Here is a 19,675-nt window from a genome sequence, read left to right as displayed (position 1 = left end):
GATTTGCCTGAAGGCTGATCTGGCTTCTTGTGATTGGACAGAAGCTTCGTTCCAAAGCACAGGTCTGCAATTCCTTTGAGAAGATGAAATTGGATATGAATTTAAGTGTGAATTAGATGGCCATTTTACTGAGTGCAGGGCACTGATCCAGATCAAAGAACCCAAGGGAAATGCCAAATGAAAATGGAAACCTGACAGTTCATCTTCCAAAGCAGGGTGTGGTGTTGGCCCACAATTCCCATTGCCCATAGGACTTGTAGCCTAACAGCAAGTTCACTGGTTCCCCACCATTGCTTTAAAGTGCCTTCTCCATCACTCCAGTGTTGGAAACCATGCTGAAAATATGAATCTCATCATTTAAGAAGGGAGCTGCCCAGACCCTCTGCCTTCAGTGTGAAATGATTTTATTGGGCTGGATTCAACTAAGCCAGTACACTAGTGGAAGCCGGTGCTGAGACTCCTGCTAGCTCAATTGGCTTGCCTCCCTCTCCTCTCGCCTGGGCACCCCATCTCCCCCAAATCTACTCTGGAGAGTCAGGAGAACCCCCAGGACAGCAGGCAGAGGAAGGAGAGGGGAGGTCATCCCATCTGCCACTGCTTGCATTGATGGAGCACTCAAATTAGTGCACTGTTGAATCCCACCTGGTGTTCCTCTTGGAATAGTAGCTGTTTCCTAGCAACAAAAGGAATAGATGCTGAACAGATTGCTAAGTGAATTTCTATATCAGGGAGGCTTATCAATACTACCATGCATGCAATTTGATGTGGTGAACGTTGTATTTCACAAGTGCATACCCTTAATTTTGCAGGCGTTCTAGGAGTCTGTGTGTGAGTACCGAGGAGCGCACATGCCAGGGACTGCATTGAGTAGGAAGGTCTGAAGGGAGATTCATATATATATATATATATATATATGCAGGTTTTGGTGTCCTCGGGTGTCTTCCTGTGTAAAAGTTGGGGTGTCTAGGCGACGCTTCGACGAGGTCTCACTCGTCATCTTCAGGCTGGTGCTTTCGGCTTCTTGTTACTGGAACAGAGCAGGATCTCAGTGTTTGAGTTCCTATAAATACTGTTGAGGGGGTGTGGTGTATAGCCTCCAATGTTCTGGGCAGAGAGGAAGTTCCCAGGCTAGTGTGCCTTTTCTTCTTTTGTTCCTTAATTACTTGAGGGATATCCTGAGTGATTTCTTGAGTGATATCCTGAGTACCACTTAGGTGGGTCATTAGGTGTGGATTAGTTGCTAAAGTCTTTGTGTCTTGACCTCTTGAACTTTGTGAAGAGTTTTTCTGAGAAGATGGCTGTACTGCACTTAGTTGTGCTCTGGCTTGGCTTCGTGTATAGGGGCGAGCTGTGGTTTTGTGGCTTGTGTCAGCCAGATCTGTGTAGGGATTGCAGGGGGGTGCAGCATCCGGAGGTGCCTCCATGGTTTGGCTACTGGATGGTGTCTGTAATTTATCTGTGGAGAGGGTCTGGGTTTGGGTCTGGTGTGGTTGATTGGTGATGGCGTTCTGTGTGTCTCTGGATCTGGTGTCAGTTTTTGTGGGGAGGGCTAATTTCCAGATGTCTGGCAAGCGGGATGTGTCGTCACGCTTGTTCATGTTGTGAGGGTGTTTCTCTATCTCGAGATAGAGAAAATTAGCCCTCCCCACAAAAACTGACACCAGATCCAGAGGCACACAGAACGCCATCACCAATCAACCACACCAGACCCAAACCCAGACCCTCTCCACAGATAAATTACAGACACCATCCAGTAGCCAAACCATGGAGGCACCTCCGGATGCTGCACCCCCCTGCAATCCCTACACAGATCTGGCTGACACAAGCCACAAAACCACAGCTCGCCCCTATACACGAAGCCAAGCCAGAGCACAACTAAGTGCAGTACAGCCATCTTCTCAGAAAAACTCTTCACAAAGTTCAAGAGGTCAAGACACAAAGACTTTAGCAACTAATCCACACCTAATGACCCACCTAAGTGGTACTCAGGATATCACTCAAGAAATCACTCAGGATATCCCTCAAGTAATTAAGGAACAAAAGAAGAAAAGGCACACTAGCCTGGGAACTTCCTCTCTGCCCAGAACATTGGAGGCTATACACCACACCCCCTCAACAGTATTTATAGGAACTCAAACACTGAGATCCTGCTCTGTTCCAGTAACAAGAAGCCGAAAGCACCAGCCTGAAGATGACGAGTGAGACCTCGTCGAAACGTCGCCTAGACACCCCAACTTTTACACGGGAAGACACCCGAGGACACCAAAACCTGCATTCCTGTACCCGTGAAAATCTACGAAAGCAAATATATATATATATATATATATATATATATATATATATATATATATATATATATATATATGTAAAGTTTTATTGAATTTAGTAGATAACAAAACATTCTTATGAATGGTATAACAAAAAATACAAGTAAAAATCACTTCATTCTTAAACAATTCATTTCACCAAACATTCTTACTCAGTTACATAAGACTTCCTATCACACCCGCCCCCAATGTGTGTGCTGATTCTATTTTCCAGTTGTAGTAATAATTATTACATTATACTGTTAGTATAATGTACGGGGTGAGCTCCCATTGTTCGGTCCCTGCTCCTGCCAACCTAGCAGTTCGAAAGCACACAGTGCAAGTAGATAAATAGGTACCGCTCTGACAGGAATGTAAACAAGGTTTCCATGTGCTGCTTTGGTTTCACCAGAAGCAGCTCAGTCATGCTGGCCACATGACCCATAAAAACTGTCTGTGGAAGTGGACAAACTCCAGCTCCCTTGACCTTTAAAGTGAGATGAGCGCCGCAATCCCAGAGTCGTTCGCGACTGGACTTAATTGTCAGGGATCCCTTTACCTTTACTGTGAGTATTGTCTTATAATTTCCAACATCTTTTTGTATCCTTCTTATGATATTTTTGGTTACTAATTTATACAGAAATCATTCGAATTCTCCCATAGAAGGGAGATTCTTAGCAAGGTGGGCTCAAATAAATTAATTGACCATCCTTCTGTGGATCAGGGCTTCTACATTACTAGGTTTTCTGATTGTGGGGAAGCTTCTAAGAGCAGGAAGATTGTGGACTGCAAGTGACCCCGTTGTGAGTTGCCATCTCTCAAGGCTGTAATTGAACAGAGAGCGTAATGCACTCTCAAAAATAGTAAAGCCCAAGCCATTTTAAAGCTTTCTAGATCAATACCCAGCACCTTGAATTGTGCTAGAAAGGGAAGAGGAAGCCACAAGAGCTGTTAAAGCATCACCTGACAACACCAAGTTTGGCACAGATTGTTCCAGATATTTGCTGCCCTCATTAAGCCTTAACAGCTACCAGTGTTCTCCTGATGTAAAAAATGACAGAGTTTTATGACACCTTAAAGATGTATGAATATATAATGGCATAAGATTTTGTGGATTAGAGGCCACTTCACTAGATGAAAGAAGTGTTATCATCAGCAGATGCAGCTGTAAGGAAAAACATTATAAACTGTGGGGTAAAATCAGTGGCAGAGCTTCATGCTCCAGCACCGGGGGGCAGAGAGCAGGAGGGAGGGCTGGCGCATGTCCCAGAGTGGGACACGATGACACCCTGGGGATCGCACTGCCAGGGGCGGTGCACTCCCCCCACACTTGTCTTCCTCCGCCAGTGGGTAAAATGCCTGTGAAATGCAAAAGGCATAGTCTGTGAAAATCCAGCCAAAGTTTAATTGTTGTAGAACTGTGCTCTATACATTTCACAGGCATTTGACTCCATAGTTTATAGTCCCTCCCCCGATCCACATATGACTACCATGTTTAATTGATGTTTGAAATAATCTTTGTGAAATACCTGTACAAAAATGGAACAAAAAACAAAATCTGTACAGGTTTTGATATCACAGTAATAAAAGCCTGATAGTGCAGGTAAACCCTCTGTAACACACACACACACACACACACACACACACACACACACACTTTGTGGCCCCTTCAAGATCAACATAATAATTGTAGCATATGTTTCCATGGACTAAAGTGAGCCATACTGCCTGCTACAAGCATGCAGTCATTGGTTTGTTGTTGTTGTTTAGTCATTTAGTCGTGTCCGACTCTTTGTGACCCCATGGACCAGAGTATGCCAGGCACTCCTGCCTTCCACTGCCTCCCGCAGTTTGGTCAAACTCATGTTGGTAGCTTTGAGAACACTATCCAACCATCTCATCCTCTGTCGTCCCCTTCTCCTTGCGCCCTCCATCTTTCTCAACATCAGGGTCTTTTCCAGGGAGTCTTCTCTTCTCATGAGTTTTGCTAACTATGGGGAAGGGGCATTTACACAGCAATAGAGCACCTGTTTCTAATGCAAATGCTTCCTGATTGAATTCTTGGCATTGCCAGACAAGACTGGGAACATCCCCTCTGCGAAGCCCTGGAGAGGTACTGCCAGCCAGTGTAGACATTATTGTGCTAAATGGACCAATGGTCTGACTCAGTGGGAGGCAGTGCCCAGTGTTCCCACTTTGTGAAATGAATGAAGCATTTATCCTTGGTGGATGTATACAGAAGGCTACAGAAGTGTATGGGTGGGGAAGCAAATTTTGTAAACAGTGGGGTCCAGAGTCTGCAAAATGGAAAGGGCAGTCACAGTAGGCCTGCGACAACCACCACACCATTTCTTGGCTGTTTCATGCTATCTCTGCTATAATTGACATACTTTTTTTTGCTGCCTTTTATTGTTTTGTTGTTGATGATTTTATTCATCCTATACAGTTGTACCTTGGTTTCTGAACAGAATGTGTTCCGGAAGTCCGTTCAACTTTTGAAACGTTCGGAAGCTGCGGAAGCCATGCTTCTGGGCAAAGTTCGCAGATCGGAACAGCTACTTCTGGGTTTGCGACATTCAAGTTCCAAGTTGTTCATGAACTAATCTGTTTGAAAACCAAGGTACGACTGCATTGTATTTTACCCTTTGTTTGTAAGCCTTCCAGGGAATATTGATTAATACTAAAAATGCACATACTTAGGGCAGTATGTCAGCTCTTGTTCAGAAAAGCTTCTGCCATAACCAGTCTTTAACCAGTCTTTAATGCATCGCATAAGACTCTTTGTGGTTACAATTGCCTTGCGGGCATTGATTGATTAGAATCAGTAATGTCCACCTAATCTTTTCCTGGTTGGTGTGCTGTACCAAAAAATTGTAAAGACACGTGGACTTAAGGCCCAGCTGCAGATCTCACCGTCTCTCATGCCATAGCAAACATGTTTCCTAAGGTGGAGACTGTAACAGGCTACAAAGTCCAGTCATCATTATCCAGGTAAAAAAGGGTGTTCACCTTGCTTCACTGGATGCATTCTTCTTTCCTTGCTTCTTCCTTGGCTCATAAATGCAACAGCTGCTCATTCTTTAAGAACTGGCACCCGCTAGCTTAAGATAGGGTGGGGTGATGGAAAAAGATAAGTAGGATGCAACTACATGCAGAAAAAGACGGATCCTCCAAGTTGCTCAGATACATGTTTAGTGAAGTGAACACATTTAAATATAAATCCTCCTTTAGGGGCACTATGTACTTAAACTCCCCCCCCCAATAATTCTTAAGCACAATCAGCTTGAGTCTTTGGTTTGAGTTGAGCAGTGTCAGTGAGTGTGATCCTGACCTCTCCCTTCCATGCATTCAGTGAATGTGAAAATGGCTTCTGTGCTATAGTGTGAAAGAAACTGAGGTATTCCTTGGGTCCGTGCAACATTTTTGTGTTGTTCTTTACTCCTTATGTTCAGAATCAGAGGTCATCTAAGGACTGCATCGACTTCTTCCTTCCTTTCAATGCAACATTCACCATTGTAAATGCAAATACTGGCCTGTGCCACAACAGCAAAAGCTCTAGGGAGCGCTTGGACTTCGCTGCAGGTTTCTAGAAACATGCAAGAATGTGTCAAGTCTGCTTCACCCAGACCGGAAATGTCATTGGATGATGTGTACCTAACTTCTAGGGCAAATCCTGCTGGGCTGAGCTATGACGCTGCACTAGCCTTGCTGAGTGTCCCATCCCGGAAAACAAACAACCACAGTGCTTTGTTAAGGTATTAAGGCCTAGTCATCACTCCAAGGCTTGACAGAATGTTATTTCTACCTGAGGATTTTTGAGGCTTGGGCCTCATCCGCACCATACATTTAAAGCACCGTTCTACCTTAGTGTCCCCTCCCTGAATAATAGGAACTGTAGTTTAAGGGTCCTGAGAGTTGTTAAAAGACCCCTATTCCCTTCACAGGGAATAGGGTTTAGAGTGGCTGCTGACTCTTAGAGAGGCATAAGTGGTTTTTTAATGCATGGTCTATATGTTAGCCTGTACTTCTTTTCAGGATTAGTGATCTTTGAAAGTGGCCCTGAGCCCCAGGTCTGTTGTGTCAGGCCACTGATCTCTAGGCCAGCTGGCACTGCTGCTGGCTGCCTTTTCCCATTCTTGTCAGCCTGGGAATCTGCTGCTTCTGCTGACATTGATTAGGATGAAGAGTGGGCCTGGCAGAGAGAACAGCGCATACCCTCCAACAATTCTCCAATGAAAATAGGGGCATCCCATTCCATATTGATAATTTCACTATTTGTACCCCACACATCTTACTGGGTTGACCCAGCCACTCTGGGCAGCTTCCAGTATATATAAAAACATAACAAAACATTAAACTTAAAAAAAACACACCCTTCCCTATACAGGATTGCCTTCAGATGGCTTGGGGGGGGGGTCGCATAATACCACATCCTCCAACATTTCTCCACTGTAAATAGGGACATCCTACGGAATAGTGGGGCATTCTAGGATCAGATCAGAAACCGGGATGGCTTCTCTAAATAACGGATGTCCCTGGAAAACAGGGAAACTTGGAGGGTCTGACAGCTCAGGAAGAAGGAAGGCAGCTTAAAGTGGTGTCTATTCAGCTGGTTATCCACTGCCGTCGCCGACACCTCTTGGGATAGTCAGCCTGGATAAGATGGCAGCAGACCCAAGGTCTTGTCTGGCCTTCTTGCTGTGGAACTCCTTCTGCCAGGTTGACTCTTCATCTTGCTTGGCTGCAGTGGTGGCATGGGGTAGAAAGAGAAGGTCTAAGGGGTTTGTGGAGTATAGTGTTTGTTTGTTTGTTTGTTTGTTTGTCTGTTTGTCTGTTTGTGTGTGTGTGTTTTACAAGATCTAGGGTGGGGTTTTTAGCAAGCTGTGAGGGGGTTGGTGAAGTCTGAGGGTGGGTGGGGGGTAACCAGGTGTAGTTGGGATTTTGGTGAGGGTTTTTTGGTGAGTGGGTAGGCAGAGTTAGTCAGCAAAGGGATTGGGATGGGGAAGACCATGTTGGCAAGGATTAGCGGTCCCAGAGTTCCCTGTAAAGAGGGATGGACTTTGAAACCACCCAAGGAACTGTAGCTCTGTGAGGGGGATAAGGGTCTCATAACAATTCTCAGCACTCTTAACAGACTACATTTCCCAGGATTCTCTGGGGGAAAGCCATGATTGTTTCAAGTGGTATCATTGTGCTTTAACTGTATGGTGTGCTTATAAAGATAGACACCGTCATTTCATTGGGCAACATCATTTCATTAGGTATCCTGATCTCTGAGAACAACTTTGACTTCCTTTTCCACATCCACAAGGCAGAAAAACTTATTAAATTAGTGGAAAAAATATATAACCCTGAAAAATGTCTGTACAATGGTGCGGGCATATGAACAAGATCCTGGTGCAAGTTTCCAGGAACTTTGTTGCACTCAGTTCCTGCTTATTGCTTGCTTACAAAACTGATTGGCAGAATTGTACTTATTTCTGTAGCCTGTCTGATGTTTCAACTATGGTGAAATCAATGTTGTATCTTTGCCATCTTTAGTGTGTAGTATTGGAAGCTGGACAAGGGGAGTCAGATAACAACAAGTGCTAAGCATGCTTAGTTCAGCTTGCAAATATTTCATTAAGCGATAGCAAACCAGTTCGTTACTGTTTCAAAGCCCTCTGAGAGCAGGGTGGTTACTGATTAGTCTGCATATGAGAACTTGGAATAGAAATACTTCGCTGCTCTATTTACCCAGAAACCGCTTTTTTAATATGAAGTCAGAAAGGACCAGGGATGTCCTGAAAAAAAAATAGCAGAATGCTTCCCCCATGTTGCAGATCACATGAGATTATTCCTCAAGAGCTGATCTGTGTTCTGCTGCTCTGGGGTTTGCGAGTTATGGCTGTTTATTGTTGGTTTTACAGTCTTATGCATTTTATTTTATTATTGTAAATCATCCTGGGATCAAGTGATGAAGAGAAGTCCATAAATCTCTTCCATTGATGCATACATGTACAGTAAACCTGCATAGGTAAAGGTAAAGGACCCCTGGATGGTTAAGTCCAGTCAATGGCGACTATGGGGTTACGGCACTCATCTTGCTTTCAGGCTGAGGGAGCTGGCGTTTGTCCACAGACAGCTTTCTGGGTCATGTGGCCAGCATGAATAAGTCGCTTCTGATTCAACGGGACACTGTGATGGAAACCAGAGTACACGGAAATGCTATTTACCACAGTGGTACCTATTTATCTACTTGCACTGGTGTGCTTTTGGACTGCTAGGTTGGCAGAAGCTGGGACAGAGTAACGGGAGATCACACCGTCGCGGGGATTCAAACCGCCAACCCTCTGATTGGCAAGCCCAATAGGCTCAGTGGTTTAAACCACAGCGCCACCCGCATCCTTTAAAACCTGCATAGGATGCACATTTAATATACGTTATTTCAAATGCATGCAGCTGAAGACTATCAAAGGGAAGGATTGAAGGCAAAAGAAAGCTGGAAGCCCCAAGAAAACCTATTGCAAAAAGAGCTTCTCCTCTCCTTCTGGGCAAGTCGTGATTGGTGCACCCTGTGAACAAGGTGTCTTTGGTCAGTAGAGCAGTTGCTCTGGGAGCGGTGGGGATGCTCTAGTGGGACAATCTGACTTCCAGTTATTTTATTCCAGTAAGCAGAGCCATAACAAAAATCTGGTTTTTGTTTATTTCTTTTATACCACCTAGGTGATTCACATGAAATTATGGGGAAATCACCCAAGGCAATCTGATCAATTAGGCAGCTGGGATATCTTAGCTGGTAGAGAGCATAAGACTCTTAATCTCTGGGTTGTGAGTTCTAGCCCCACCTTGAGTGAAAGATTCCCACATTGCAGGGGTTGGAGTTGATGATCCTTGTGGTCCCTCCCAACTCTACAATTCTGTATTGAGATTGAATCCTCACTTGAGCCACTTGTTGTTACAAAACAACATCATGGCCTTCCTGCTAAGCTGAATGAGATTTAGAACTGTGCTGCATATTGGCCTGATCCAGATTTGGAGGCCACAGATAGTGTTTTAGAAGACTTGAATTACGTCCCTTGAAGTTGTCTATATTTGCCGTCCTCTAAATGGCAGTATTGAAGGGTGGGGTGTAACATTTGCAAATAAATGAATACTTGTCTGAAAATATCCATCATTTTCACTCTTGGGCACCATCATCTCATTTGGCATGGTATCTGCACTCAGTTTTCATAGGCAAAGGAACCAAGAGCATTTCCTCCTGCGCAGGGTGGCTCTGAATACTCATACATTTGGAATCTCTGTTGACTGCAGACAATGACCTCGGTTAGGCTGCCGTGTGATAAACAGCAAGGGGCTGAGGTTTCTAAAAGCACCTGTTCCGACTCCATGGAAACGCTGCAGCTCGAGAAAGCAGCGTTATATGCTGCAACCTGCTGTAATTCCCTCCTGCAAAAAAGCTGAGAGTCTGGATGCGACCTGGACTGACATCTGACTTTTAAACACAGTAGATGAGACGGTGTCCCCAGCTGAACCTGCAGGCAGACACCTGTCTGCCCTTTGAGGTACAGAACAGAAGGGAATGGCTGTGGGGCTCAGCTAGAAGGCTGCTGCTGCTCCTGACCTGAGTCGCTAGGAGGTGCTGTGGAGGGCATTGTCAGAGGAGGAATGGGAGGAGCTTAGAGGATAGGTGCTGGAAAACTCCAGGAAATGTTGCAGCAGGTTGCAGGTCATTGATTCTGGGACACAAGAGGTTTTCTGATCGTGGGAAAGGACCCTATCACTTTCTTTCTTTTATGTGGTCATAGACGTGAACAAAAGGACCCAGGGGCTTGAGCACTAGAGACCTGGACCCCGGTGATGATCCAAGTGGGTTAACAGATAATTCTTTTATCCTTCTCCCTCCCCCATCACCACCAGGAGGTGGCTAGCAGAAAGTGTGATGCTGATCCAGATATTATCTCTCACCATGGAGATACCAGCACCAGCACAAGTCCAGTCCACCTGAAGATTTGCTCAATGGCTCACCCATTCTCAGGACTCCAGCCGCTTCTCATGCTAAAGGTGTGCCTGCCCACTCTTTGAAAGGAAGGTGCAGCGAGTGTGTCTTGCTTGCTGGATCAACATCTTAGCTTATGCTTATCCATGCATTTAACCTCTCACGTAGCTGTGCATTCTTGTAACCTGGGATATGCTTTATGTACTGATCTAATCTGAAAATTAAAGACATGGGCAGAACTGGTGCTGTAAGCTCAAGTTCTTCATCCATCAAAGAGAGCCAGGACTATTCCCCCCCCCCCCACACACACACCCAGCATCCACCACCTATGACAACTGTCCAATGGTAGGGCCAGCCTTGTGCATTAGTGGGTTAAATTGTGAATCTGCAAGTTGAACAAGTGAGCATATTCCTCCTCAGAGTCTCCATATTCTTCATCTGTTGCCCACAGAGATTTAGTAAGCATTTATTGTGCACCTTGATGGTGCCTTGCTCTTTTCCCAAGCAGTACCAGAAGAGATAAAAAAAACTTTTTAAAAGGCAGCATCAAGAATGGTCTGGCAATGTAGGTTAAAACTGCAGTAAGACTGGTTTGACAAATGAGCTCAAGATCTCAGAGGGTGCGGTGTTGTGCATTCTTAAGCACAATCAATTTGTAATTTAATTCTAAAAATGAAAGTTGACAGGACTAAGTTAATTGAATCTAACCATTTTCACAGGTCGTTCCCCCCACCCTCAGGGCATGACAGGCCACTGACTTTAATTCAGCTTGAAATTCAACAGTTTGAAACCACAACAATTAGATAAACAGATTTTTGGAAAGGACTTTAGCTCCGTGTGGAGCATCTGCTGTGCTTGCAGAAGGTTCTGGGTTTAATCCCCGGCATCTCCAGGTATTCCTGGGAGTCCTGTCTGAAACCTTGGAGAGCTGCTGCCAGCCCGTGTAGGCAGTATTGAGCTCAATGGGCAAATGATTTGAGGGCATGGTTTAAGGCACATTCCTATGTTCCTCCAAATGTGCTACTGCTCTTTGCTGCCAATACAGGAATGCAAAATTTATGAGGGAAATTGCCATAGCGTATGTTTGCAGCCAGTCTGGGCATCTAGGATGTTATCAAGGGCGCCACCGCTCCATACCCTTCCTCAAATGACCGCCAGAGGGAGGAAGGAAAACCACTTGGACCTCTGCTTAGAAAGCACAGTGTCAGGGACTGGGCAGAGGAGCAATGGTGGAGACCCGCATCCCCAGCCTGACCCTTCCAGAGAAGAGGAAGACAGTTCAAAATTGCAACAGGGGTTTGAGGTAGGTCACAGCTCAGAGGAAGATGAGGGGAAAAGCTGGGAAATAATGGGAGAGGAGGAGGAGGAAGAAGAAGTAACAGGAGGGCAACAGTTGACGGAAACAGTGTCGTTAGAAAGCCTTCCAGATTCTCCCCTCTCCCAGAACCCGGCGAGCATTGAAAGTAGGAGAGCAAAGTGCTCAGAAGCAAAGGGCCCTCAGTGCCACCCATATGGGAGAAGGTGATGAATGAAGTATTGGGAGAAAAGGGGGTGAAGCGCCACTTGGGGCAACACCATTATTCCAAGAGGCTGCATTCCCAAGCCTCTCTCTGTAAACGTTGAATAAAAAGCAGACGGTAAGAACTTTTCCTTGTCTCATCCTGCCGTGGGGGTTGGTTCCTGTGCTGCCTGACACACACAAAAAGTAGAAAACTTATTGCACCAGTGCTTTATAGGCACAGGAAAAGCGAAGTGTGGTTCACATTCCCCCAGCACAACCTTGCAAACCATGGATTGTACTTAAGTGGCATCTTGCATAAACAGGATGGCTTCCTTTATGCAATGAGACTCCCCCCCTCTCGTCCCCATGTGTGCTTCCTAAATCTGTTCTGGCCCCCCTCCCATCCTTTGGAGCAGGCTTGGCTTCTTCACTGAGTTATAAGGGGGCCGTTACTTGTCTCATAACACTCTTTCAAGGACTTTTGTAGCATGCAATTGCCCCCAGTTTGCACCTATGTGAATTCTTTATTTTGCAATGGTGTTGATAATGCCTTTGTATTTTCATGCTTTGGTAGAGCATGCTATGAGGTCATTTATGCACTCAGCCCGCTTGCTGATTCATTCTTAGAGGAGCACACATCCTGGAGATTTCCTTTTGTTGAATTAGCTTTATGCACACTAGCCCCCGGATTTTCACCTCCAAAATGGAATTGACTAGGGCCGATGCATTTATAAATAAAATAAAATAAGCGCCAGTAAAACAATAAACTTCCCCCACAAAAAAACCACAGCCCACATATCAATAAAATACTAAAAAAAGAGGGGGCACAACACAAACTACACCTTAAGAAAAGAAAAGCAGCCTGGAGTGAGGGAAAGGAAACTCAAACAGCAGTTACAGTCAAGCCTTGCTGGAAAAGCAAGGAGTTTAATTAACCATTATATTGGATTTACCTAGAAGAGGCATGAGAAATGAAGCCCCTAGAACATACCATTCTCAGACCAAAAGAAGATTGGTTCTCATTCTTCATTCTAATAGGAAGCACTGTATGGCTGCTATTTACTCCACTTCCCTGGTGTTTCCAGTTAATTTCCGCCTTATATTTGAGCTTTCACACACTGTAAAAGTCTCTTCCGGAAATCTAATCTACATTTTGATTTTGTTCTGTGAACTGCCCTGAGACCGCCTGGTATAGGGTGGTAAAGGTAAAGGGACCCCTGCCCATTAGGTCCAGTTGTGGCTGACTCTGGGGTTGCGGCACTCGTCTCGCTTTATTGGCCGAGGGAGCCGGCGTACGGCTTCCAGGTCATGTGGCCAGCATGACTAAGCCGCTTCTGGCGAACCAGAGCAGCGCACGGAAACGCCATTTACCTTCCCTCTGGAGCGGTACCTATTTATCTACCAGCACTTTGACGTGCTTTCAAACTGCTAGGCTGGCAGGAGCAGGGACCGAGCAACGGGAGCTTACTCTGTCGCGGGAATTCGAACCACGACCTTCTGATTGGCATGTCCTAGGCTCTGTGGTTTAACCCACAGTGCCACCCGCATCCCTGTATAGGGTGGTACATAAATAATAATAATAATAACAACAACAACCACACCAAATAAATCACAAGTTAGAGCTCACTCTGGAGTTATCTTCTTGAAGAAGAAAAAATCTGCTTCCAAGTCTGGAATACGTTTGCAAGCCTGGACGTTTTGCATAAGGTCGAGGAGATTCAGAGTCCCTTTACAGACTTATACGGCTGTCAAGTAGAGCAGCAGAACCTGGCTGGAGCCTCTCACCAGTCTGCTGACCCTGTCGGCCACCTCTCTTTGTGTCCCCATCTCCCCTCCTGCCATGCTTGCCTTACTGCTGAGGATGGACAAAGAGAAGCAGCTTTTCCAGTCCATCCATGCTTCTCATCACCACCGGAAGCAAGGGCATCACTCACCAGGCTTCCTGTCTGTACTCACCTGCAAGGTCTGGTGAGGCTCCACTTGTAGTTTTCCTAAAAGAAAGCCACTTGTTTTAAGCTGGCAGTGTACTGGGCCTCAAAGTTTTAAAATGCAGTAAAATACATAGATTTTTCCATTCCTAAACAGGCTTATGAACCTACTGCTGTAATACTTAGGAAGGCCACTTATGTATCTCCAAAAAAAGAAAAGAGAATTTACATAAATCTGGTATGTGAAAATTTGGAAATAATTACTGTGATTTAAATAGAAATGCAATGCACCTCACCATATTAGGGACCAAGGGACTTGTGTGCTTACTGGGTGGTAAGGGTTGATGGACAGCTTCAAGGCCTCTGCTCTCCTTTCTTTCAACCAATCACAGACAGCCCTCTCAAACAGAGGACTGTCCTCTATAATGTAGGACATATGCCCCCTTGCAAATAGTCCTATGGCAGGATTCAAACAGCTGTACAACTGGCTGGGTTGGCTCAAAGGGAATGTGGGCTTGTGGTTCTTGAAAATGAACTCTCCATGCTGTTGACAAACCGCTTTTGAATGAATTTTACTGAAGCAGTTTGCAGTATATGACTCTGTGGGTGTGCATGTGTCTCTGATCTGCAAAATAATAATAATAATAATAATAATAATAATAATAATAATAATAATAATAATAATAATATTTTTTTATTATTACAGATCCCGTTGGGCATTTCCAAATGCTCAGGGCAAACTTAACATAACTCTTTGAGCCCTGGTCTATAAATAGATAAACATAGCATGATGTCTAAAGTGGAATTACTTGAGAATTACAGATATTTATGTAATCATGTGAGATAGAAGTTTCATCTCCTCCGGAACCTCCTTGGAGAAAAGCAACATTCAAAATCCCTATGTCATCTGCTGTAAGTCTTCTGTTGTGATGATTGTCTCAGGCTAAAGTCTTATTATGGGGCTGGGGGGGGGGCAACCCAACTACCCCCACCAAGTAAACAGAGCTAGGATTGGGCTTGAGGGATTTTAAATAGAGACGGCATACACACCATACAGTTAAAAGCCCTCATTTCAAGAATCATGGGAACTTAAGAGTGCTAGGAATTGTAGCTCTCTGAGGAGTAAACTAGATTCCTCAGGCTTCTTGGGGAGAGGGGAGAAATGTGCTTTAATTGTATTGTATTGTATGTAGGCAGTCAAAGTTAGCGTTCAGGATTTATGTCTGAAGGAACACAGCGATTTGCTACAACCAAATAAAGGAGAGCTGTGTTTCTGGATCTGACTGGTCCTCAGGTTAAGACACATCAGCATTTGGAATTTTCCTCTTCACAGGCCCTTTTTAGCAGCTTACAAGGAGGTGTAACACATAAAACAATGAAACGTAAATCAGCCCCAGAGCTCATTCATCCAGTTCATGCTTTTTCTGTCACCTAAATGCTGAGGTGTTCCAAAGCCTTTGGTCTCCATGGCAAACATTTTCTCCCTCTTTTGTTACAGCCAACTGCAAATATTTGTACAGAGTGAAATGTTCAGCCCCATATATTTATGGACCTGCCATCTGCTGAGGGGAGCCACCACCCACCTGGTAGGAGACGGATACAGGCTAAGGACCTGTTCCGTCAGTTTTCGACTCTCTGCATCCCCGTCCGTGTGCAGTTCTGAAGCTGGAGGAGTTTGTTTGCTTCCTGTTCAGATTACAGGCTGCCGATAAGAGGAGGAAAGAACGCGGAGCGCGCAAATTTGCTTGGGAATCATATCAAGCCTTATCCCACACCCCGTTCTGCACACATCATTTTCAGTCTGAAACAAGTTCTTAGCTGTGTCATGGAAGGAAAACTCGGCACAGCGGAGGGGCATGTCCTTTTGTAGGCATTTACAACAGCTCTCTGCAGGAGTTACAGAGAAAGTGTAAAGGAAGCATGCGGTGGGTGGAACAGGGACTAGCGTGCGAACTATGCCACCCCCCACTGCCATTCCTGTTACCTTACAACTCATAGAAGGAACCTGTCTACTGAAGCAGGCAGCCTATTGGACTGCTGGAGACTCCACATGCATTTTTAGAATGCACAGAAAAAGAGTCTTTATGACTATGCGTTTCCTTTAGGTCACAACTGCACTGCACATTAACAGCACTCTTATACCATTTTAACAGTCATGGAGAATCCTGGGAACTGTAGTTTGTTGAGGGTGCTATGCATGCTGTAAGCATGCCCAGCTGATTGTTGGATGGGCGAATGGGAAACCAGGAGGAGGGAAAATGAAAGAGAGGCTCTTGAAAAAGGACATGGGTGGTTGGCTGGAACTCTGAATAGGGCAGCTGAATTGGTAGAGCAGGAGATTCTTAATCTCAAGGTTGTGGGTTTGAGCACCACATCGGGCAAAAAATTCCTGGATTGGACTAGATGATCATCGTGGTCTCTTCCAACTCTACAGTTCTGTGGTTCTATGATTAGGAATGTTGGACGCTGCTGCATTTTATTGCAACAAGTCCCCCTGTTACCTCCATTCCTGATATTCAGGGCGCGAGCCAAAACAGCACCATCAAGAAAACACTGGCAGTATTAAGATAAATTCAACAATGTAAACAAGTTTTGATGGATGCAATACTGGAATACTGAATGGTATAGTTTTTGTAAAATATGCAGGGATTTATGATATGTAAAATGAACCATGGAAAGAGAAGAAGGCAAGTCATTGATATCTTAAGGATGTAAAATGAGTATTTTAAATTGTAAAACAGAAAACTTAATAAAATTATACGCAAAATAGCACCATCAATGTTTAACAGGCATGGAAGAAGTTTTGCAAAAGTACAAAAACGCTTTAGAAAAAAATATAAAACCCCAATGGCCCCAATAAAATAGGCCAATGAGTGACTATGGGATCCTGACTAATGGTTATGGGGCAGGGCAGAACGGAGGCACAGAAGAGAACAGGAGGATGCCATAGTCAACCCACCTTTTGTTCCAAGCTTCAGTTGATAATTCTAATTCTTATTCTACAGAAATTCCACAAGAGGGTAGAAGTGCCATCAAGTCAGTCTACAAGGGACAAACTTTAAATGTGATCAAAGAACAATAGGAACTCTCTTCCCACATCACAGGACAAAGGGGCAGTGGGTGCAATGAGCCAGAGTGACTGAGACGGCATCTCTGTGTGGATGCAGTTTGAAAAAGAAGAAAAACATTTTGTCGCATCTATTCTAGGAAGATGAGAATCTCCAAAGAAATGTGCTGCTGCTTAAGCACCCTCTGAGTAGGTGCCCTGTCTGTCTTGTTTACGTCTCAGGAGATGTTGCCTTTCCCCATTATATCACAATGACCTGTGCTGTTGACATGTCTGCTTCTTTCCTTACTCTTGTTTCTCTGGCTCCCGCTGTCTGCTTCAGAATGCAGAATTGAGAAGACTCCTTCATAAGAGCCCCATCGTCTGTTTTAGATGGATGCAGTCACTGTTGGTGCTTGAGGCTGAATGGAGAGGTTTAGAATGGCCACTTGGTCACAGAACAACTAGGTGGTGGTGCGGAAGCAGAGAGAAGGATTTAGATGTTACTGAATAAGAGTAGATGGAAGGGCTTCGGAGTGGGAATGTGGTTTAACAAGTAGAATAGTTGTGCTTAAAAGGTCTGGAGCAGAGAAGTTGTTTCTTTCCCAGTGATTTCTGCTTGGAGAAACCTCCATGTGAGTACAGTGCCCACCTGTGGCACTGATGGGGACTGCACATCCTCTGTGCCAGTGTTTCTCAAACAGCCTTGGGTCACTTTCAGGTGGGTCACAGCCTGCCCAGTGCCCCCTCCCTTGCCTGCCACCCCCCCAAGCTTTGCAGTTTCAGATTTGATGAAGGGTGCTTTGAACTATAGTTGGAAACAAGAGGCAGAAATTATTAAACAAACCAACAACACCGAAGAGAGGTCTGAAGGATTCGTTAGCAGTTTATTATTTTATTTGGGGGGGGGGTTCCATAGAAAATTCAAATAATTTGGAGTAATTTGTGCAGATAACACAACCAATTCCTTTGCAGAACAACTAAGGCTGTGCTCTTAAGCCACCTATTAAGAAGTCAATCCCACTGAAATCAGTGGAAATGATTTCTGAATAAACTTTCCTAGGACTGCGTTGTAAGAAATTGATCTTCCGCTCATTCACACTATCTTAGCAAATGCAGATTGCAATGAAATCTTCAAGATAACTCTGCACAAAAGCCTATTTCTACACAGCGTTATAAAGACTGGGAGCTAACTACTGTAAATTAATGGACATACGAAATGCAGCAGTAGATTCTCATCTAGGTAACCAGGATACGAGAAGTATCACTGGAAAAGAGAAATACCTTTTCATCTCCAGCACGCCTATGCTAGAAGCAGCTCCTAGCTATTTAGATTGCAGAACCTGCACTGGTTTGCACTAGTTTCTATTAATCCAGCATGGACTGATGCTCATCTGTGCATCTTGTATGGTTGGGATGCACTGAAACAGAGCATTTTGCACCCTAGGTTGAAAACTATGGGAGCTTCCAGTGTATAGTTATACATTTATGCTAATATGTTTGCATGGGCATTGTATGAAATTGCTAGCTAGTGGCTTTCAGAATGGGTGAATCTGTCAATTTCCATTTCTCCGATCTTCTGTAATCTTAAATTCAGTTCTCCACATTTCCATGTATATAAAATTCACCAGCATTTTCATGCTAATTGATCCAAACAGATGCATTCTTGTGCATAATTTCCCCTACTATACACATTTCTGCAAAGCAGTTTCCCCCATCCTAACATACTTTGTACCTTATTTTCACAAATATAAGCATTGCTATGTATGCTTTCCTCCAACTGCAGATTCTCAAACTGTGGAATGAGACTCTGTGGGAGGGGAGTATTGTGATATGAAGTTACAGGAAGGGAAGGATCCTGAGGTAAAACTGAGGTTTTTCTCACTAACTGAGGTTTGATACTGCATCCATGGCCACAACTGCTCCATACTTTGAAAGCATCTTCATGCCCCTTTGAACAGTCATGGGTTCCCCCAAAGAATCCTGGGAACTGTAGTTGATTAAATTTGCTGGGAGTTGTTAGGAGGCCACCTATCCCCCTCAGAGAGCTAAGATTCCTAGAATTCTGTGGAAAGGGGGATAGACTGTTAAGCCACTCTGAGAACTATAGCTTTGTAGGGGGAATAGCAACTCTCAGAACCCTTAACAGACTACATTTCCCAGGATTCTTTGGGGGAAGCCATGACTATTTAAAGTGGCATGATACTGAAGATGGGGCCTACTACTACTACTATTACCACCCTTGGAAGAGGCAAGATAGGCCTGGAATGGGATAGCGGCAGGTTGGGAATAAAATTCCAGAGAGCGAAAAGAGAGATGGGTCATATAGACACTTCTTGATTCACATTGCCTCCCTGGGGTGCGATGATCTCACCGCTGCACTTATAGTTCAGTCTGAACAAGACGCAATGCTTTCTTCATGTTCTCTATTACTGAAAAAAAAGGAGAGAGAAAGATAGTGACGTGAATGATGATCATGGTTAAAAATAGAGAAAAGGAACTACCAAAAATCCTGCTGTTTTCCCCACCCCACTGACCTTTGGAAGCAACAGCTGGGATTTTCTTGCACATGGAGAGCAAAACAAAGGAGCCCAGAAATGCTTTGAGCTCCATCCAGTCAGGTGCAGGTGCAGTACAGCCACATACCAATTAATCTCCGCCTGGGCCCAACAGACCTCTGTTTGTTCTCCCTGTTCCCAGAAGGGGCCAGTGCGGGGAAGGGGAGAAATGTGCTTGGCTCCCCATATCCGGATCTTGTCTGAACCACAACCGTAAAAGGATGGCGCGACCTTTTCACAATCGTCGGGAACTTTCCTTGGAAGGCGCTTTAGCAACTGTGTGGCTCCGGGACGCCATGCCTGCAGCTGTTGGAAGTGGTGGCGGCCAAGGTGCAGGGGGAGCGATTGAGTGGGTGGA

At 44.7% G+C, this 19,675-nt stretch overlaps 1 protein-coding gene across 2 annotated transcripts in view; it reads right to left on the bottom strand.

The window, feature by feature from the left end:
* Nucleotides 1-17,627: 17,627 nt before the first annotated feature.
* AGR3 (anterior gradient 3, protein disulphide isomerase family member) overlaps nt 17,628-19,675 on the bottom strand; it is a 37,139-nt gene continuing 35,091 nt past the window's right edge. For both annotated transcript variants that reach the window (XM_081883486.1, XM_081883487.1), the window contains exon 8: nt 17,628-19,191. In XM_081883486.1, the coding sequence (XP_081739612.1) occupies nt 19,142-19,191 (50 nt within the window). In that variant the 3' untranslated portion in view covers nt 17,628-19,141. The remainder of the gene's footprint in view (nt 19,192-19,675) is intronic.

Source organism: Podarcis melisellensis, assembly GCF_964234715.1.
Source record: "Podarcis melisellensis genome assembly, chromosome: 12".
In the NCBI taxonomy this organism is placed as follows: domain Eukaryota; kingdom Metazoa; phylum Chordata; class Lepidosauria; order Squamata; family Lacertidae; genus Podarcis; species Podarcis melisellensis.
Note: the sequence above shows the minus strand (reverse complement) of the source record. Positions and strands in the feature narration are given on the sequence as shown.